The sequence below is a fragment of the Mus pahari genome, chromosome 15 (genome assembly GCF_900095145.1).
Source record: "Mus pahari chromosome 15, PAHARI_EIJ_v1.1, whole genome shotgun sequence".
NCBI lineage: Eukaryota > Metazoa > Chordata > Mammalia > Rodentia > Muridae > Mus > Mus pahari.
The window spans coordinates 54,816,782-54,838,463 of NC_034604.1; the positions used below are offsets into that span (position 1 = coordinate 54,816,782).

Here is a 21,682-nt window from a genome sequence, read left to right on the forward strand (position 1 = left end):
TGCCCAGTCCTGATGGCTTTGTAGCTCTCAGCTGGGGAGGGCCAAAGCTTGGGGTTCTAGGGCAGGTGAAGGTGAGGCTGGAAGAGGAGACAGGTGGGGCAGATAGTGTTTCGCCGACTCCTCTCCAGAGCCAGTCTGGTCCAGACACCAGCCTCCTACCTCACTCTTGAACCCTTGGAGGAGACGGTGGGGCCTCAATCTTGTCTTGACAGCTCATTGAGCCCTGTGAATCTTGGGAAATCTCCAGGTGATTGAGATTTCTCACTGGGCTTCCCCATCACTCCGTGGCGTAGGACACAAGAGCTGGACGAGGTCCTTGTCCAACAGGCTCACCACATGGCCCAGCCAACGGAAGGCAGGGAGAGGGCAAGGTACTTGTCCTAGGTAGGCAGTTTGTCCACAATGACCCCAAAGGGCAGCAGCAGGGCTGCAACTCAGAAAAGGCTCCTTGGGCCCCTGCAAAGCCAGTTGCCCAGCATTCAAGTCCCTAGATCCCTAGACCCCAGGCTGCAAGGGGCTAGGGTAGAAACTCCTCCTTGACAGGCACTGGGGAGGGGGTGCCCAGAAGGCCAGCATTAGTAGGGCATAGACTTCCTAGGGGTGGCCCTGATGGTGTGGGGGTGCCATCCAGGGGCAGGGGCAGCTGTGTAGGAGGCAGGGGCTGCTGCTGTTGCTGCTGCTGCTGCTGTTTCTTCTTGTTTACTTTGCGCTCCTTGGCCCGGCGGTTCTGGAACCAGATCTTTACCTGTGGGGTTGCAGAGAATTTATGCCGCAGGTGTTAGGACGGAGCTGGGTTGGGGGAGGGGGCCTTCATGATCCACTCTCTGCTCCTGACACCAGACCTCAGGGACTAAAACACATTCTCCCATGCTCTAGACGCCCTTCTCTGAAACCTCCTCCCTCCCCTTCCAAGGCCCCCGATCTCCAGAGCCCCTGTGTTCTGTAACTGCCCTTCCTTTGGATCTGAATAGCATCGATTACCAGCCACTTAGCCTGTGTGTGTGTGTGTGTGTGTGTGTGTGTGTGTGTGTGTGTGTGTGTATGTGTGTGTGCGTGCATGTGAGTGTGTATATACACACACGTATGTGTATGTTTGTGTGTATGTAGTAATGTTGGGTTTAGTTGGGGGTGTGGCAGTGGTCCAGTTGTCTGGAGACAACCTCTCTATTTTCTTTTGGTGGGCTCTGTTCATGCATGGCAGCCGGAAAGCCCGACTCTGGGCCTTGCTACTTGAGCTGAGGTGGGGGACCCACATACCTGCCGCTCTGTGAGCCCCAGGTTAGCAGCCAACTCGGACTTGCGCCGGATAGTGATGTACCGACTGTAATGAAACTCCTTTTCCAGCTCTAGGCGTTGGTGGTCTGTGTAGACCACGCGGTACTTGTCCTTGGTCCGAGTCTTACCTGAGGAGCAGAAGGGCAATGAGGGAAGGGGAGTGTGGTGGATGTTCAAGAAGGACCAGGCAGTGCCTGACAGAAAGCTGATGGCCTGAAGCCAGCTATGTCAGCTGTGACAAGCGAGGCTTCAGGAGAGCCCCCGACTGTTCACTCGGAGGGCCTCAGAGCCGTGTGGTAACAAATTTTCCAGATGGTTTTGGCTCAGGGGTCCCCAAACCATAGGTCTGAGCATAAGTCATGAAGGGGACACCTGGCTCGTTAGGAGACACCTGGCTGGTGAGGGGACACCTGGCTGGTGAGGGTAGACTAGGGATAAAGGGGATTACCAGATGCTCCTCCCCCCTGTGCGAGGAAGATCCAATGGTGAGGGAAAACAGGATTTGGAAGTACCCTTTAATTGGGGGCTTCCCAGTTCTACTGAATGCTAGCCCAAAGTACGCCTGGAAGGCCCAGAGCTGCTGGTAGACCCTTGGGTCTGCAAGGTGCCCAGAAGGAACACTCAAAACACCATGCCCTACTCTGGGTTGTGGGGTTACATCGGGAGCCATGGGGTTGAGCGACGGAGCTGTCCACACTCCTTCCTATGTTCCATCCGCGGAGCATCAGTGACTCAGCTCGTTCCCGCTGGACGAACCAAGTTCCTGTCTCAAGTTACACACTGTGGTGGGCAGGGAACAAAATGAAAAGTCCTTGCTTGAATGCTAGGGGAGGGGGACAGACAGGACAATAAAAAATGGAAAGCCTCAGTTCACTGGCAATTGTTTTGAGGAAAAGAAAGAAGACAGGGAGCTCAAGAATTTGCCTCCGAGTCAGGTGGCAGGCACCTATTGTCCCGGCTACTTGGCTGGGTTACTTGAACCCAAGAATTCAGGACCAGCGCAGGTAACATAGTGGGACCCCCAGTTCCAAAAACAACAAAACAAAATCCAACACAGTGGTTTTTGAAGCCTAGCCGAGAGACGGGGGCGGCGGGGTGGGGGAGAGGCAGACAGAGACCATGAGCAACAGAATCTGGCAAAGTGAACCTGGAGAGCAAAGGCCTTGAGGGTAGGGGTATGTCCAAGGAAGCAAAGAGGAAAGGGGGCGGGGATAGGTGACAAGGGAAGTGAGCTTAGGTTTTACTCTGTCTGGAATGGGAGAGCCACTGCAGGGCTCTAGGCAGAGGAGACACGTGGTCTGCTGCAGGCTCTCACATTTTTTCTGGCTGCTGTGTGAAGAGTGGGGGTGCTGGGGGCTGCCATGTCTCAGGACAAGAGGGTGGTGACTTGGCTTTCAGATGGTGCTGCTTGGGCCAGGAGCTGGGCTTAAGGGCTGTCTGAGGTTATTGACATCAGGGTTGTCTTTGGAACTGAGCTTGGAAGGTTGTCTGGGGCAAGAATTACAGTATGAGGCCTGGGTGAGCACCAGCTTTCTCTGGAGGAAGCTAAGCACATGGGCAAGCTAGAAGGTGCATGCTGACAGTAGGCTTGCACACACGCTAGGGCACAATGGATCTCGCCATAACCCTAGAACCCCTCCTACCAAGTGCCCTCAACAGCCTGGCCTTTGACTCTCTTCTCCGGCTCTTCCTGACCCTCCATGCCCCTGCACTAAAGACCTGCATTTGGCCCACCTCCACCCATCCATCCCGCACAGCCTGGCAGGAAAGACCTCAGCTCTTCTCCAGGCAAGTGGTACTGTGGGGAGTGGGAGACAAGAGCTGTTCCTAGGTGGCTTTTCCCTGGCAGCAGAACCACACTGGTCATTTCCATATGTGCCAAGCTGGCAGGACCGCCTGACAGCAAAGACAGAGCTCAGGACAGCCAGCAGGCCTGTGCCAGGCCTGGTTAGAGGAGGAACTGAGGGGGAGGTTGCAGAGGCCTTGGCTCCAAGTGTGGCTTCTCCTTGACCTAGAAAAGTCAATCTTGGCTCAGAAACAGCTCTGCCGGAGGCTACTGCCACCACAGCCTAGCTGGGCTCTGAACCCATAGCCCACTGGGATCACTAGCTGGGACTAAAAGTCCTGGGATTTCAGTCCCTTGCCATTTTACAGATGATGAGCCCGTGGTTTAGGGTGGCCATGTGGTTGCTGGGGCTTTTCCAGGCACGTCCAATTGCAGCTGTGGATCACAAAGGTCCCATGATAACTATGAATGTGGTCCCACACACCTTCAAATTACTTGATGTATTCTATGAACTTTATAATTCTAGTGTACTACTCCATGTAATAACGTCAAAAGGTTAGGCACTCCTGCTAGATCTAGTCCAACCTTCCTGCAGTCAAGGTCAGCCCTCTAGCCTAGAGCTCTCCCTGCTGCCTCCAAAGCACAACTCCCACCATCGTTAATTACCACTGAGCTGCCCAGCATCCTAAGTGTGAGCAATAGAAGCTCACAGAGCAGAGCACACCTCTGTGTCTATTCCCTGGAATGGAGCACCAGACCATGGCAAGGGCGAACTGTAAAACCTGGACTGGATTCTGGTTGACAGCCTGGGGTTGGAACTTTCAAAATTCAGGAAGATTCCTAGGTGTCTAAGAGGATAGGCTAGGCAGCAGATGGAGCTCTGCTTGCAAGAGCCCAGGCCCAGTCATGAGGGCAGCTGTTCTCTTAGCACCTAGATCGATTGCTCCATCTCTGTGCCTGTCTCCATCTCTGTTGCTCCCATTCCTTGTGGTGAGCAGAAGGGACCCACAACAGTCATTTACAGCTGGGAGCCAGGCCACAAAAACTGCTCTCACTGAGTCTGTCAGCCTGGTGATGACATGAATCGAGAGTAGGGCACCCTGATCTCCATCTGGCTCTTCCTAAAACAGAGAATGGTAACTAGATAGTACAGGGTGTTGGCTGCATTGCAGCACCTCTGTCTCCACCAGGGTTGGGGAAGCCCTATTCCATAAGCCTAGAGAGGGGTTGATAGGAATAGGAAGCTATTGGCAAACTTCTATATAGTCCAGCTGCTTGAAGAATACAGATTGATTCTAAGACCACAGCCTGGGAATGAACAAAATGTTTGATTCCCTGTACAGCCCAGAAACAAGGGACTGGCACATAGCGTTCAAGGTGAGCACTAACTAGATAGAGCACATTCCTAGAACCGAACTGGCCACCGTGTTGTCTGGCTTTGCATGCACAGAGCTTTGGGCCACACGCTCTATTTCTAGGACATAACCTCACAAAGAACTGCCCCCCAACCCCGGCAACAGTGAGTGCTGCTACTAGCACAATGTCCATGTCCCTGAGTAGGGAGCGCCTGAACTAAGATACGGAACACCCAGGGAGAGGCTATTGTTGAGGCCTGTATATGAGGGTGCAAGATACAGGATGCTATGAGCAAAGCCCGCTCCCAGGCTGGGGAAATGGCTCTGTGCAGGAAGTGCTTGCTACAGAAGCACAAGACCCTCCATTCAGACCCTCAGCACCTAGGTAAGCCAGTCATGGTGGCTCCCTCACCTGGAATCCCTGTACTGTGGGTACAGGGTAGAGATGAGTCCCTAGGGCTCCCTGGCCCAGCCAGTCTTGCTGAAATGCTGAGCCGTGGGTTCAGTGAGAAACTGCCTCAAAAAACAAGTTGGAGTGCAATAGAGAAAGATACTCCAAGTTAATTTTTGGTCCCCACATGCGCAGGAACAAGTGAACACATTTGTTTATGAACATACACACGTACACACACACAAAATATATAATTAAAAAAAAAACTTCAAAAGTACACCATAATTTGGGGCGGTGGTGGTGCACACCTTTAATCCCAGCACTCTGGAGGCAAAGGTAGGTGGATCTCTGAGTTTGAAGCCAGCCTGGTCTACAGAGGAAATCCCAGGACAGCCAGGGCTATACAGAGAAAACATGTCTCAAAAAAAAGTGTCATATCATCATAGTTGTGTATAATTTTTTGGTTAGTTGTTTTTTTTTTTTTCTTTCTGAAGATATATACAAGAAGCCAACAACAGAAGCTGCCCTCTCTGGGCAGGCAGGTGGAGGTGGGCAGCTGGGGTCGGGGGGCTGGGCTTTAGAGGGTTTCAGTTTTTATTGTGTGCAAATGTCCAATGTATTATTTGTATAAGTTGTGTGTGTGTGTGTGTGTGTGCATGTGACTGTACATGTGCATGTCTATGTGCATGTATGTTTCACTGAGGCTGACTCCAGGGCCTTGTCATGATAGACAAGCATTCTACCACAAGGCCGTAGCCACCAGCCATTTCTGTGCTTTTTTTTTTTTTTTTTTTTCTCTTCTTTGAGACAGGGTTTCTCTGTATAGTCCTGGCTGTCCTGGGACTCACTTTGTAGACAAGGCTGGCCTCAAACTCAGAGACCCGCCTGCCCCTGCCTCCCGAGTGCTCACATTTCTGTGCTTTTTAAACTTTGAGACAGGGTTGCCCGGGCAAACCCAGAATGTACTTCGTAGCCCAGGCAGTTCTTGAACTTGAAAGCTTCCTGCCTTGGCCTCTTGGCCTCTCGTGGGTCGAATTATAGATTTGCATCACCAGGCCTGGACTTTAATTAATTTTGTAAGCTGGCCTTGGACTCTCTATGCCGTGAGAATGGTTTAGGCTCCTGGTCCTCCCTGCCCCTACCTCCAAATACTAGGCTTACAGGTGTATACTTCATCACCTGGCTTATGCTGAGAACAGAAGCCAGGGTTTTGTGCGTGCTGAGACAGCACTTTCCTAAGCTACATTTTTTATTTATTCTCTTAGCACTTCATACATATATACAACGGATTTTGATTGTATCTACCCTTGTGCCCTCTTCCAGCTCCCCTAAGCTCCCCCTTCTCTTTCCCATCTGCATCTGCCCCCCTTCCTCTTCTTCCTCTTCCTTCTCCTCTAACCCAGAGTCCACTTAGTGCTGTTTGCATGAGCGTGGGTGTGCGCTCATCCACTGGGGCATGGGCAACCTATAGTGGCCACACCAAAGAAGAATGACTCTCCTTCTCCCAGTAGCAGTCAACTGCCAATAGCTCCTCAACCAGAGGTGGGGCCTTGTGAGTCCCTCCCCATCCTTGGAAACTGTCCTTTCAGTGACAGTTGGGAGCCCTGGGCTCTGAAGCTCTGGGCAGAGCTCAAGCCTGTATCCTCCCTGATGACCGTTTGTGAGCACCTGAGACCCCTCTGGAACCCAGAGAGGAAGGGCAGGGCGGTGCACGAGTGGCACAGAGCAGAGAGGAGGCCAGGGTGAATGATTTACAGGTTCCTGGGACACTGGGGCTAAGGGGGAAGTCCAGGCTTCTGTAACAGGTGTCTGATGAGGGGCCAGCCACTCCCAGGCTCAGAATGAGTAACTTGTAGGCAAGATGCCAGTGAGAGTTGGTAAGGGGAGAGGATGCAGACCTTCAGGACTGAGCATGGTGGCCAGAGCCTCAGCTCACTCCCCTAAATGGAAAGCTCACCCTCCACTCTGGTTCTGTCATACACAGAGTGTCTCATCCCCGTAGAACGGGAAGCTATGAGAGGCACGGATGGATCTCCACATCTCTAAAGCATGTGCAGTTTAAGGTCTGGAGAAGCCACAGGCAGATAGCTCCCAGTGCCCAGCCCTTAGGCAGGAACTCCTGGTAAGCTGTCCTGAAATTCCTGGCCCCCAGATTTGGAGTGAGTAGAGCTGACACTAGCTCCTGGGGTTTGGTCCTTGGCTAGCTCTCTAGGTGTCTCTGCTATGTGCTTATTTGAACAAGCAGACCTCTAAGGATGTACAGGGGACCGACATGCCAGGGTGGTTAAGGATCATCTCCCTACCTCTCTAGGCCCCATTTTCTGAATCTGTAATATGGAGATAACCATTAAGGACAGTCATGGTGGCTATGGGCCAAACACTGTGTATGTGCCTCAATAACTCGGTTTTTTGTTTCTTTGTTTGTTTGTTTTTGTTGTTGTTTGAGACAAGGTTTCCTTGTGTAACAGCCCTGGCTGTCCTGGAACTTGCTTTGTAGACCTCAAACTGGCCTCAAACTCACAGAGATTCACCTGCCTCTGCCTCCCAAGTGCTGGGATTAAAGGGATTAAAGGCATGCACCACCACACCAGCTATGTATCCGGTTTTTTACATTAAAAAAAAAAAATGGGATTCAAGACCATCTAGGGATGGGGAGATGGTCCAGGATCCAGGAAAGCTGTTTACTGCCAAGCTTGATGTCCTGAATTCCATCCCTGGGACCCACAAGGCCCAAACAGATGTAGTTAAACATGTTTAAAAAGCTAGGACTATTTGTTCTCAGAAACACACTAGAACCCATGACACAGAGAATGGCTTTCCACAATCGTCTCCAGCTTTGGGATGTACAGTTTCACCCGAGATGAAGAGGGCTCCTTGTGCGATACCTGGCAAACAGCAGGTACACACAGAGAGGGATCAAGCCTAGTCTTTCCCAATAGCGATGGGGTGGCCCCTGTAGGAATGCCAGGAAATGGGACTGTGTCCTACTGGTATGCTGCGTTTGTAAGTTTCCTTCCAACTTGGAAGCAGGAGGCTCCCAATGTTTGTTGATTCTTAGATTGTGTTTGTTATTATTGCTGAAAGAACTCTAAGGCTGATTTCCCAGTTTGAAAGCCTAGACAACAGGCCTGCCCAGCTGGAAGACAGGATCATGTTTCGGTGGCCTGTACTGTGGTCCTTATCCAGCCCAGGGCAGACAAGGAGAGCCTGGCCTCTTCTCCAAGACAGACTGACTCCCAGAAAAATCAAACGGTCTCTAGGTCAGCACTTCTTCTGGGTTTGCGGCTCTGAGGGCTGCCTAACTCTGTCTACCAGGATGTGGGCCTCGAGTCCAGCCCAGACCCTCTGTGACCTCTCACTGGGTGGGCCACCTCCTCTGGCTGTACATTAAGATGATACTCCCACCCGGCAGGCACACACATACAAAGGCACACACACACACACACACACACACCTCACATGTGTGTATGGGCGTTTGTTAAAAATACCTATTGCTAGGTTCTATTATTTGGGGGGGCGGGGAGAGTGGTGATAATGGTACTGAGGGGTCACTGGTCCTCAGCTCTGCCTCTCAGCTACACCTCTGCCCTCTCATCTTTAGCAAGCTCCAGCTGGAGTGTTCTTAAACAAGTCCCTCACCTGTGGGTCTCATTCTCTTCTGATGAGGGATGGGTGTCAGCACCAAGGTATGGAACCCAGAACTTCATGTATGTTAGGTACGCACTCTTCCGTTGAATTGCAGCCCCAGACCACAGGCCCTCTATGCTCAAGTTCTATGCCATTCTGAGTCTGCCTCACTATTCACCCACTACCCAGGGACATTCATAGGGAGAGCACACCCACACACCCTCCCACCTAGTAGAGCAGGGGGCAATGGCTTGCCCACCTATATCTGTGGTGCCTGCTTGGGGGATGCTTAGGGAGGTGGGAAAGGAAGCCATTGGATGGAGATGAGAGAACAGATCCAGAAAGGTCACTGGATCATGTGATGAGGACAGCTGCAGTGCCAAGGAACAAAGAGAAGGAAAGAAAGATGGGGGGTGGGGGGGTGGGTCAAAGGTACTTGGAGGACCAGCTTCTCTGCCACCCCCTGAGGACCATGAGCCAATGCCTTTCCCAAGCCTTGTGGAGACAGAGGGAGAACACCGGAGAATAGGTTCTGGTGTGGGTGATTTGTGCCAGCATTGCCTCTGGTCCTTGGTAGAACCCTCTCCTCTCCATTCTGTGCCCGCATGTTCCATCTACTCAGAGAGAGCTGGATGGTGTGTCCTGGGAAGACAGACAATCACAGGGTGGCCATCTTTTGTATAGAAAAGATGTATGAGAAGAAAGAATTCCAAGTATGCTAAGCATACAGATAACTTTAAAGACCCCTGGGGTGTCATCCAGATTAACCCAGGAGGGCTACCAAAAGGGTATGAGCAACCCCGGGGAGTTACCACTACACCAAGATCTGCAAAGGCCAGGTGCTCACTGTGTATCCAAATCTAGCACCCAGAGCTGGGAGGCAGGGCTATCTGCATCCTTACTTGGAGGACCAGACAAGTGTTTGAGCTTTCCTGGGTCCCCTCCCTGCCCAGAACACAGAATAGATGCGAAAACGCTTTGTAAAGGGCAAAGAGCTATGGAACCCCCCCCCCCAAAAAAAAAAAAAGCAGAACTGAGCTATTTGTAGAAGCAGATGCTAGAGCGCTCTGTTGGGAACAAGAGGAATGTTGCCTGATGGGAAGTCACATGTCAAAGAACACCCTAGAGTGTAGAGATCTGATTATGCCATCTGTTGCCATGCCATCTCAATTCCAGCCTTTTCTCCCGTCTGTGTCACCTGTTGCAGGGTCTCTACCGCAGCAGCTCCAGCCCTGCCTATCCTCAGGATACAGGAAGCCATTCTGTAGTCATGGGGCTTTCTAGGCCCACTGTTCATTCTTGTGTTAGATGAGGGGAAACTACAGCCTATTCGGTCATAGCTCCTCACTCAGGCCCTGGAAGAAGGACATAGGCTGGCAGGGTTGGGTTAAGCACAGCCAAGTCTGAGGAAGCCTCAAGAGGAAATCAGTAACCTGGTGAGGGCACTCTTCAACCACCTCCTCTTCCCACTCAGCGTCATTCATCACAGCTGCACCGGGCAGCTCTCAAGCTACCTGTGCGTCTGGACCACCATATTTTCCTTGAGGCCCACAGCCAGATCTGGCTTTGGGAGGAAGCAAAAAGAAGGAACTTTAGAATCTTGGGCTGGAGAGATGGCTCAGAGGTTAAGAGCGGTTGACTGCTCTTCCAGAGAGCTGGTTTCAATTCCCAGCTCACATGGAGGCTCACAACCATTTATAAGTCTAATTCTAGGGGAATCTGATGCCCTCTTCTGATCTCCACGGGCACCAGGGACACACATGGGAAAACATTCATACACATAAAATAATAGACTAAGTTTAAAAGTTTAGGGTTAGGTGGTCCTGAAAGTCTTCACCTAGATTGGCCATGCCCTGCTAGTACGTCCCCACTATTTTGTTTTTTGTTTCTATTTGTTTTCTTTGTAGCATTAACCAGTTTTCAAGTGCTCAACTGCTGTGTGTTCTGGTGGCTGGCTGCTAGACAGTCCAGATCTGATGCACTTTCTCAGTGACAGGAAGTTCTGAGACACCACTGCCCAACAGGGACCAGGAGCCCTAGCTACCTAGCTCGCCTCACTACGCTGAGGTCACACTAGCTGCCCCATTCTCATTCTTCCAAAGTTATCCTGCGAGGACCCTCAGTCCAGAGTGTAACGCCATCCTTTCCACTGATGGTTCAGCCTCCGAAGCAGCCCTTCTTGCATGATGTTACTGCTTCCTCATCTCCGCTCATCAATGCCAGTCCAAAAGTGTCCCATTCTAGGGTCAGTAAATGCTGCTTTTGAAGAGTGGCTGAGTACACACCCCGAGCGCCTAGGAGACACCAGCTCATTTCATCTCGATTATGCTGGGTGCTCAGTACTAGTCTGGTCTGCGCGCCCATGGCTGGCCTGCAAAAAAAGCAAGCACGCCAATGAAGCAACTACCAACAGTGATCAGGAATGCGGAGGACCACGGATAAGGAGCTGAGGCTGGGCTAAGTTGTTTAGAGGGGGAAACTTCTTCACCTAGCCTTGGAGAAATCTCTTGGAGGAAGTGGCTTATAGGCTAAGAGCTGAAGGTTGAGAAGGAAGCAGCTTCCATGTCAGATATGGGAATAATCCTCCAGAAAGAGAAAATGGCTTACACAAAGACATTTGGATGGAGGTTCCAAGTGGGAAGCTGAATCCCAGTTCTCTGAGGACAGGCAAAGATCTCACCTTTGTTCAGTCATAGCTCCCGTCACCCAACCGAACCCTTCAGCACAGAAGAGAATAGCATTATCTGCCTGCTGGAAGAATGGGTAAGGGACGGAGGGATGGACAGAGGGAAGGCACAAACTGTGGCTAGAGGACTAACAGAACCTCTGGCTGATGGGGTCTGGGTTTGATTTCAGAGCCCAGGCAGGCCTGAGGGTGGCAAGCTCAAACTTCTCCTTCCTGCTCATGCCAGGATGAGGCCTGAGGGGGGTAGACCCGGGGAAAGGGCAGCAACACATGGCAATGACCCTGACCCCCAGATGTTATGTGTGAATTCCAGGAGCTCCAGGCCTGTCCAAGAAGAGGACTTCCTTCCCAAAAGCTGGACCCTGCCGCTAACAAAACTGTCTGGATGTCAGAACAACTCCTGAGGCTCTAAAGCACAAGATCTGCCGGGGAAAAGGGACACACGTTCCACACACACACACACACACACACACACACACACACAGACACACACACACACACAATCTCCAGCCACTTTCTAACTAGGTCATTCCCAGCTACATCTGAGAGCTGAGGTGTCAGGTGCAGCTTCTGCTGCAGGGAAAACCAGCTTTAAAGAGTCAGCCTGCCAGGCCTACTTCCCCCTCTCCTTCTTTCTTCTCCCCCTTCCCTCCCCCCTTACTCAGCTCCTCCCTGCTGGCCTCGTTTTTTTTTTCCTTACCTGGGTGGGCACTGGCCGGAAAGCAAGCAGCCAAGGAGAGATCTTGGGCTGGGTCCTTGAGACTGTTGCTTTGTTTGACAAACCCTTGGCAGGCTGTGGATCCTGGTTGGAACTGAATGTTGTCATACCCTAGTTGTGTGAGCTTGGGCAGGCCACATGGCCTCTCTAAACCTCTTCAATTTTATCTGTAAAACGTGTCCAATGATAGAGCCTTTCATCTCTCGGAGTAGGTATGAGGCCTAAGTAAAGTGGCCCTAAAGGAGATCTTAGCATAGTGCCTACATGATAAGCTCCTACTATGTGCATGGCAGAGCAGGAGGGGGTTGGTTAGGACTGGCCCTTGATAGGACTACAGATGGCAACTGGCAGGAATAAGCCACTTGATAGACATAGGTATGATAGAGATTCTTAAAACAAGGGGCCATCAGTAGGCTATGACTGTCCTTCACTTGGTGTGGGGTGAATCAAGGAGGGTTTCCCAGATAAAGCAGTCTTGGAGAAGGAGCAGCATTTGAACTGCTAAAGATGCAGTAGAGGGAAGAGAGGGCAGGGCGGATAAAGGTCCCAGGATGTGCATGCAGAAAGTGTGAAACCTGTTCACACCTGTTCACACCTGCCAAGAAGTGTCCCTGAGCACTGGCCACCTGCCCAGGGCTAGCTGTGCTTTAACAACACCATGGCTTCGAGAACTTATTCAAGTTAGGGGCCAGTGAAAAGGCTCAGTGGGTAAAAACCTTTGCTACTCAAGCCTGCCCACCTGAGTTTGATTCCTAGAGCCTCCGCCAATGTGGAAGGAGAGCCAACTCGGCTGCAGTGGTCCTCTGAACTCTACACATGCTATGGCATACAGCCTCCCATACTGATAGAGAAAAAGTTCTATAAAACAACAACAGTAACCAAAAGGCCAGGCTGTGGCAGTGCATGCCTTAATCCCAGCGCTCAGGAGGCAGAGGGAGAGGGTCTCTGAGTTTGAGATCAGCCTGGTCTACAGAGTGAGCTCCAGGATAGCCAGGGCCACACAGAGAAATCTAGTCTTGAAAAACCATGATGATGATGATGATGATGATGACAATTGATGAAGAAGGAGGAGGAGGAAGAGGAAGAGGAGAAGGAGGCAGAGGGGAAGGAGGGGAAGGAGGAAGAGGAGGAGGAGGAGGAGGAGGAGGAGGAGGAGAAATTACCCAAGTTAACAAGACTCTGGCTACGTGACATCTAAGAGAATTGGAATCCCAGAGCTAAGTCTCCCAAGCCTCAACTTCTAAGAGTCTCCAATAAGTCCCTGGGCTTTTAAGCAAACTATTGGGAGAGTGTCTTCAGTACTGCATTGATTGGGCTGTGGATGCCACTGGCTTCAGAAGTGACATGGCTCCCTCAGAGCCAGGTAACCCTTTCTTCCTGGATTGCAGCCTAACTGGGGCTCACTGCCTCCCCATTCAGATGTCCAGCACCTTTTCCTAAAGCAAAACCAAATCAAATCGCAGTCTGGCCTTGGCTGCTCCAGTTGCTTAGAGTCTGGAGCACTGACCAAGTGTGGGGAGGGTATCCAATCTTTGACTACTAACCTGAAATGCTGTCTGGACAGGCATGGGTCCGAGCTCCAGAGACGGACTCTAGAAACTAGTGGAAGCTGGGGTCTCATCCCTCCCCTGGTCTCTCCAGATATGTCTCCTGACCCTCTCTACTCTCCTGGCTCACTCATCCAACTGAAGGCTCTGAGCATGTGCTTGGTGCCAGGCAGGCACGGAACGGGTGCCCCAACCGTTCCCTGGTCAGACCAACACGGCTCTAGACCTTTTGGGAGCAGATACCACGCGAACATGTATGGAAGTGGGAGAGCGTGTTGGAACTCGACAGGGTACTAAAGGGCACCCATCAGAAATCATCCAAGGCACTGGAGGTGGAGAGTGTGACTTGGGAATCCCAGAGGGCCTCTCCTTCAGCCATGCACGGAAAGCGAGAAGGAGCCAGGCATGCAGAGGGTCAGAGAAACAGCAATGGCAGCCACAACCAAATGTGTACACAAGACCTGAAACAAGACTTGGCAGACCTGAGGAGTTTAAAAAAAAAAAAAAAAAAAAAAAAAAGAGGGCTGGGTGCTGGGGCAATGGTGGCCAAAGGGAGTGGTCCGGGGTGAGGTCCAGAGGTGGGTGGGAACCAAGCGTTGGTGCTATAGAGTCTCACAGCCCTGAGGAAGGAGTGTGTTGTTTACCCTCAACAGGATTGGAAACCACCAAAAGAAGTAGAAGCTGATTCATCTGCATCTATACCCCACGTTCCTCATTGGCACATCTGCCCTTTAATTGTCCAGTGCAGATACTCTAGGCTGTTTGGGGCTCAAAAGAAGGAAGAAAGGTAGCAGGCTGGACACCATATGGACAGAGTCAGTGTGAACTGGAGGGTGAGGCAGGCAACGAGTTTCCCTCAGCCTTCCCAGACCACTGCATAGCCTACGAGCCACCTCTGGGAGAGTCTATATCTTTCCCTCAGCTCCCATTCTGCCTTACTTCAGGAGCATTAGTGAGAGTCACGTGGTTTGAGCAGACCAGAAGGTCCAGACTCCTGCATCTTTGGTCAAATGTGTCTAATCTAGTTCCTGGAAAAACAAACAAACAAACAAACAAACAACAAACAAAACAAAAAAAACACCAAAAACTTCCTGGAATCCAAACCCATAGTCCTGGCCTGGACTCTTAGAGCTAAGAGAGAAACTGTTTGGCCTTTGGCCATTCATGGTCCCATCTGCACGAGACAGGAGGCCAGGAGGGGCAGCTGGGTTTGTAGGTTCATGCCCAGAGGTAAAGGAGGTTTTCTCACATCACAGCACTTCAAGTTGTCAGACTCTCCATTCCTTTGACTGCTACCCCATACAGCTTCACGATGAAGGCCTCTCTCCAGTGCTCTCCCCGAGGAGAACCACCCCAGCCTTCTCCCGAACCACCTGACCAACAGGAAGCTGCTAGTGGAAGGCTGGAAAGGTGCTTCCCTTCCTAGACTTCCAAAGAAGACCACACAGGCGGCTGGGGGCAAGGATCTTACACCTCCTATCCTGTCATCCGATGTAAAGCTCTTCCCCTGCATTCACGAACCAGGCTTCAGAGCACAACCCACCTACACACACACACACACACACACACACACACACACACACACACACACACAGAGTCTTCCAAAGAATGAAACATTTTCTTCTACATCAGTTTTTTCAAGACTCTTTTCTACAGTTAGAAGCAGGGTATACATCACCCATGTGACCTCTCCTTGTCCCTTGTTTCTGTGACCATAAAACAGACCCCGGGGATCGCCTGAGCAGAGGATTAGAACCGGTATGGAGTTTAGTGTGCCCCCACGAGTTCCCGGCTGTGGCCTTGGGCCAGAATTTACCATGTTTGTACTATAGCTTGCTCAGCTTCCAAATAGGGGGGAAGACAGCAACATGTTATATAAGAGTTCCATATTATTAGCTGCTATTACTCAAGGCACAAAAGTGAACAGCCTTGCCCCTCAAATATCCCTGGAGACAGACAGGAGTTTCAGTGTCCCTTGCACTTCTAAAGAAGGGTGTGACTACAACCAAGGCCTGAAGACACTAATCAAACCCCCGCTCACAGCTACCCAGGGGAGTAGATGGGTGTGTGGGAGAAATGGAGGGAAGGGAGAGGAGGTGGAGGAAGTCCCAGGCCTGCCTCCAGCTGGGAGAAGGGAAGCAGGGGTCGGACATCAAAGAGTAGGCAGGCCAGTTTCCCCGCCCTCAAGGCCAGGTGGCCTTTGTCAGGACAGGCCAAACACTATCTGGACAATGAGGTGTCCTGTTCACTTTCCTGCCAACAGGAGTCACTACTGAGCTAAAACAAAGGCAGTTACATGACAAAGGGGGGGGGCCCATAAAGGTCAGGCTGTCCCTCATTAAGCTGAGCTTTTGTCCAGCCCCCTCCCCTGCCTTTGAAGAGGGTGGATCAGAGGGGCCTGCCCCGGGGGCAGGCGCTTCACAGGCTAAGGAACCAAACAGCAGCCACCTTCCCAACTGCTCCTACTGCCCCTCCCCCGGGGTCAAGAGTTCAGGGAGAGTCCTAGGGAGGCTAGGTAGGGACCCCTGTCCCTATGCAACTAATGGGAATGTCGTCAACCAAAGGAAAGGGTCGCATCGCTTCACTGTAGGATAGGGAACCAGTTGGTCCTGGAAGGGAAGAAGATCCCGAATTCCCACAGCAAGATAGGTGCTTGTGTGTGTGGTGTGTGTGTGTGTGTGTGTGTGTGTGTGTGTGTGTGTCAGGGTTAGGACTGGAAGAAGCTAAGGAAGGTCAGCAGTGCTGGCACTGCTGCAACGACTGAGCATCTGGCCTTCTACTTGTGGTCTTGACACTTACACAGATCCAGTGTCCTCTCTTCCCGGGTTAGCAGTTTCCTCAGCTATACACAAGGACTCAGTTGGGTTACTCAAAGCTCTCAAAGCCCAGAGATAAAGCAGGGCAAAACAAAATGATTCCAGGCCAAGAGTGGTCGTGGGCCCCACTCTCACGAAGCCAATCAGGGCCAGGGCAAAGGTCAAAGAAGGAGACCTGGGCCTCGCCGGGCACCTGCCAGGTCTGGAGGCTCCCACGGGAGAGAAGGGTCCTTACCGCTGCCACCGCCGCCTGCAGCCGCCACGCTGCGCCGCATCCATTCGTAGGGCGTCCGCCTTGGTGCTCCTGGCGAGGACGGTGCGCCCGGAGCCCCGAGGGACTGCGCCAGGATGCCGGGACCAGGCCCGGGAGGCGCGGGCACCGGGCTAAAGTCCGGAGGGGGCCCGAAGGCCAACGGGGCCGGGCTGGCGGCGGGGGCCGCGGGGCCCGGGCCATAGGCAGCTGCCCAGTCGTCCTTGGGCGCAGGGAAGGGCGCAGCCCAGGTCGGAGGGGGCGCGGGCGCCGGCTCCACGTGCGTGTAACCCGCGAAGTCGGGGTACTGCGGGGGCGCTGGCGCCGGACCCGGGGGCGCGTAGGTCGGAGGGCCCAGGCCGAGGCTGGAGGGTCTGGCGGGGCCTGGGTACACGGGGGAGTCCTTGTCCAGCACATAGCCCACGTACATGGTGACCGCAGGGTCCCCCGCGCATGCTGGGCCCTGGAGCCGCCGCGCCCGGCCGGCCGCCCCGACGACCAGCGACTGCTCACCTGGCCCCGCGGCCGCCGCCGCGCCTGCCCCACCCCGGCCTTTTATAGCCGCGGGCCGTCCGCGGCCCCAGCCGGGCGGCTTTGCATTTCAAAGCGGGGGGAAGCCTCGGGGCTGCGAATCAAAGGGGGAAGCCCGTCGGGCGAGGGGGTTCAAAAGGAGACAAATTGCCGCCCTAAGCGGGAGGTGGATGGGCCAGAGGGCTGGGGACCCAGAGGGCGCGGCCTGGATGGCGGTCCGGGCCCAGCTTGGGGTTCCGACTCCTCCTTCGGGGGTCTCAGGGACCTCCCCACCACCCACCCCTGGGTTACAGGTGGAGGAACTGTCTCGGAGCAGCGGGGTGGAGTGGTGGCATGACCCTAGGCGAGCCTCACACCGCCCACGGAGCATGGGGGCACTGTCAGCAGTGACCACCAGCTTGAGGTGAGGCGGAGAGCAAGGCTGACTTCAAACGGGGTTCCTCTGTAAGGTAGAGGGCATCTTGCGGGAGGGGTGGTGGTGGGGTTAGGGGTCACGACCCTTCGGGTCCCAGATGAAAGCTTTGGGGATGTGCATATGCAGATAGCCAGTCTGCAAGCCACTGTTTCTCTTATTGGCTCCCCAGAGAAATTCTCAAAGGTGTGGGCCAGGGAATTTTCTGGGGACACCTTGGAAAACTTCACAAACTTTTGATGCATATTACCTTGTCATTATCATTGCTGAAATGTTTCAAACATACACCGAGTTGCATAGTGACCCTACCTCCATTACTTATCAGGTTTTCATCACCTCTTCTTCTTCTTTTTTTTTTTAATCTATTGCCTTTTTTTTTTTTCTAAAGCATTTTCAGAACAATTTAAAAACAAATTCCAGGCTTCATGTCATTTTACCCCTACACACGTCAGCCCACATCTCTAAAATACAGGGACAAATTCCTGAGTATTTATCATCGAACGCAGTTTATATTCCAAGTCCTCCAACTGATTTGGGGGGTGGGGGAGAAAGAAACAACTCGATTTTGCAGTTGGCTTGAGGATCCTCCTTGGTAACGGAAGGGATCCCGCTGGCATTTTAAATGCCCATGTGGGTCTTTCCTGCTCCATTGAAGACAGACAGACAGGCAGGCATTCCACAGCTACCTGAGCGGGGAAGGGCATAGCTAAGAGTGGGAGGACAGAGCATTGTTGAGGAGGGATTCGGGAAGGAAGAGTATGAGCCAGGGTGTGCAGAGGAGACCTCTCGTGCTCTAGGGCCACGAAACGTGCAGAAGGTTCCATGCCTCAAAGCAAGGTGGACGCAGGTCTTGGCTATTAGAGTTTTCTTCTCTTTACAGGGGCAAGCAGGGGAGTCAAGGCCATGCTGTATCCTGCCTGGCAAATGCCAGGTTGTTCCAAAATGACCTAGAATCTCATAGTGGCAGGATTCAGCTGAGCCCTGTGTGACTGCACAGATGACCTGCCCGTGAAGGTGTCCTCGATCAGTGACACTTACACATAGCAGTAAGCCCTTCCTGCTCAGTGGATGGAAGCAGAGAGGCCCAGAGAGGAAAGGGCAGAACTCCAGTTCATGCTTTATAATGATGGCTGCTAACACAGATGACGGTATGAGCACATACGTGTCACAGCATGGGGGTGGGGGAGCACCAGATTCTCAGGTCAGAAGGCACCTGGAGTTCTTTCTGGGTTCCAGTGAGGGCACAACCAAGAGATACCCCCAAGAGGGCAGAATTCTGCTCTCACCTGGGGTAACCAGGCCTGCTCCTCACTGTGGGAAGTGAAGGCCTAACATGGAGAACAGGGACCTGAGAGAGAGAGCTGCAGGCATGGAGTCTAACCTACCTGTCCAGAATAAATGCTCACTGTAGGACCATCCAGCACGAAACAGACAGATGGTCCTGTAGTGAGTGAGTTTACCATGAAGGGAGGTGTGCAAGGGAGGTGTGCAAGGGATTGCTGGGCACCTCCAGTGAGGGGTCACACTCTGGAGAAAGCAGGAAATTGGTGGCCTCTGATCCTCTGTATGCCAGTTCTCACCTGGTCAAGAGGCTCGCCATTCGGGACTAGAAATTTATTTGCTCACATATTCATCCCTTTGACATGGACAGATTGACCCACACAACCGTGCTGGAGCCATGTTCAGTATGGAATGAAGCCCCTCCTTAGGGTGCCTTCAGTGCTGGGGAGGGGGCAAGGTGTGAATTAAATGTTCAGTGAAGGGAATATCGCATCTTGGATCTAGTCGGGAGCCAAGCTAGAGAATTCTTTGGGAAGGAGGTGACACATGAGTAGGGGCGCGAGTGGCCAAGGGCAGTGTAGTCCAGTGGTTGGTGTGCACCAAGGCTTTACGGGGGCGAGGAATGTTCCGTTTCCCCTAGAACGGATCACCCAGTCCTGAGTGAGAAGCAGGAAGCCAAGCTGAGAACCCACCCGCCCCTCCCAACCCTGCACCAGGAGAGGGAAGCTGGACGGGGATCCTGAGTGACTGAGACATAGCCAGCCAGGATTTGGTAATGGCTTAGAGATGGATGGGTCAGGGTGGCAGGGGACCTTAGCAGAGAGAAGCACAGTCAGGAAATTCAGAAGCCTGGGGAGCCTGCTGCAGGGACATTCTCAATGCTGTACCCTCAAAGGGTAGACATACACCCTCCCCACACACACACACACTCTCTCTCTACAGGCGCTCCTGGGCTGCACCACCCTTTCTGAGTATTCACTGTCTCTCTCTGAGATGGCACACTGGTTTGTGACGGTGGCATTTCCATACACTGAGCAGGTGCTGAGAGTGACATCTCACAGCAACCATGTGTCACCTCCGCTTATCCTGACCACCATTCAGGGAAATAGAAGCGATTGCTACCCCCATTTTTTTTCCCTCCAGAGTAACAAATGAGTTCAGAGAGGTAAAGTCACCTTCCTAGAGTCACACAGCAAACCCACCTAGCGGGCAGTTTTTCTTCCCTCTAGAGATGGTTGACCAGTTGAGCACAGAGAGTGACCCTGACACTGACTCCCCCACCTGACAACTCGTTAGCTGGATTTTGCTTAACAAATTGCTGGTTCCTCTTCCTCCTCAGCCACTAGGCTCCAGTCACCCTCACACCTAGGTGGACCCCCCTGGTTAGAGGCTTTAGCATCAGTTCCTTAACAAAAAGGCATTATAACCTTATTTAAGTCTGAGATTGTAGTGCCGTACACCCCCACCTCTGACCTGCCACCTGATCTCGAACCCCTGGACCCCGGTTTCACATGTGCCCTCCTGGACTGCTAACTGTACCACTGTGCCGCCCCTGCCTATCCTGAAGCAGTCTCTTCCTTTCAGACAGTTCCCTTATCTCTGGGCGTGGCTGTTTATTGGGCCCCTCCTTCTTCCCTCTTCCCCCTGGAAGTTCTCACTCCAGGGCCTCCTGGGGTGGGGTGCCCTGATGAAGGTCTCATAAAGATCTTGCTGATAACTCTGTTTATGGCCCTGGAAGAGAAAGGTCTGGGGCTCAGTTAGTTACTGCTGAAAATGGTTTGCTTAAGGGAAGCCAGTGGACACCAGGGCTAGTGTCAGACCCACCATGTCCCCACCCCTAGCCTGCTGAGCCCCTCTCCAGACAAGTTTCATCTTTGTTGTGTGTCCCTGGGCAGGCTAGTTCCCTTCTCAGGGTCACTCGTTCACCTCAGAAGTGGGGAATGGCTGTCAGTGTCTCAGAGGCAGAGATGAGCCTCGTTATCGCTATATGGACAGTAGGGTCCCCTGGAATAATTTTTGGCTTCTAGACAGGCTGGTCCACTTCTCCAGCCCCTCTAGAGGTGATGTCGCCACCTGCTGGCCCTCTAGAGCATGACAGGAGAAATTAGTCCCTTATTGCCTAGTCTCTGGTGACAGAGGCCACTGTGTTGGGAAACTGAGACAGCCTCCTTATCCAGACACCAGAGATCAAAGAAGACACCAGAACCAGGGCCCAGAACAAGCACAGAATGTCCTCCTCAGAAGGGGTCCTGTGCCCAACAATGTGCAGACAGACAGGCCAGGGGAGGGAAGTAGGCACGGAGACTCAGTGGTCAAAGCTTGGAGGAAGCCTAGAGGCTCCAACTCTGATTCCCAGTTGCCCACAAGCTCCCCAGGACTCCAGCCCAGCCTTACACCCCCACGCTATACCTCAGCTACCTGATCTCATGCATACTGAGCTGCAGCAGCTTGCTGGCCTCAGAATAAAACTGGGCTCCCAAGAGCCCTCAAGTCTTTGCACTGGCCCCCCAGCTGCCTCCCCCATCCTGGCAATCCCTCTCTCTTCTGATCTACCACTTCAAGGTCTTGCGAGCCTCAAAGAGTTTGCAAGGGCTGATCCATTTGCTTTCAACACTGTTCCCATTCTTGTGTCATGGGTGGACTTTCAACCTCAGGTCTGAGTGGAGATATGTCTTCCCCAAAGGAGCTTTCTACACACCTGAGCACGAACCCCCATCTGCCCAACTCAGTGATTTCTGTATCTCTTTCATTGTACCAACCACAGATTGGTGTTCTTCATCTGTTGCTTCCTTGATGTTTGCTTGTGAGCTCTGGGGAGGGGCGTGGGGAGGCAGGTCACATAGTAGGTGTTCGGTGAACTAACTCCCTCCATGCAGATGCACGATGGGAGAAACCGGACAGCCTGAGATTAGGGGTGAGAGGCCCCACGGAAGACATACTGTGTGCCTCCAGTCGGGTTCTGTACCCACTTCTGGGTCTTACGAGCCAGTGTTTTCATGAGGGAGCA

General features: G+C 52.6%; 1 protein-coding gene across 1 annotated transcript; it reads right to left on the bottom strand.

Moving 5' to 3' along the window:
- Positions 1–517: 517 nt before the first annotated feature.
- On the bottom strand, positions 518–16,967 carry Cdx1 (caudal type homeobox 1). Its single transcript, XM_021215093.2, has 3 exons — positions 16,437–16,967; positions 1,258–1,403; positions 518–745 (listed from the first exon to the last, which is right to left on the bottom strand). Exons 1-3 carry the CDS (start codon positions 16,879–16,881, stop codon positions 518–520), a joined length of 819 nt encoding a protein of 272 aa, XP_021070752.1. The 5' UTR covers positions 16,882–16,967.
- Between the last annotated feature and the right edge of the window lie 4,715 nt (positions 16,968–21,682).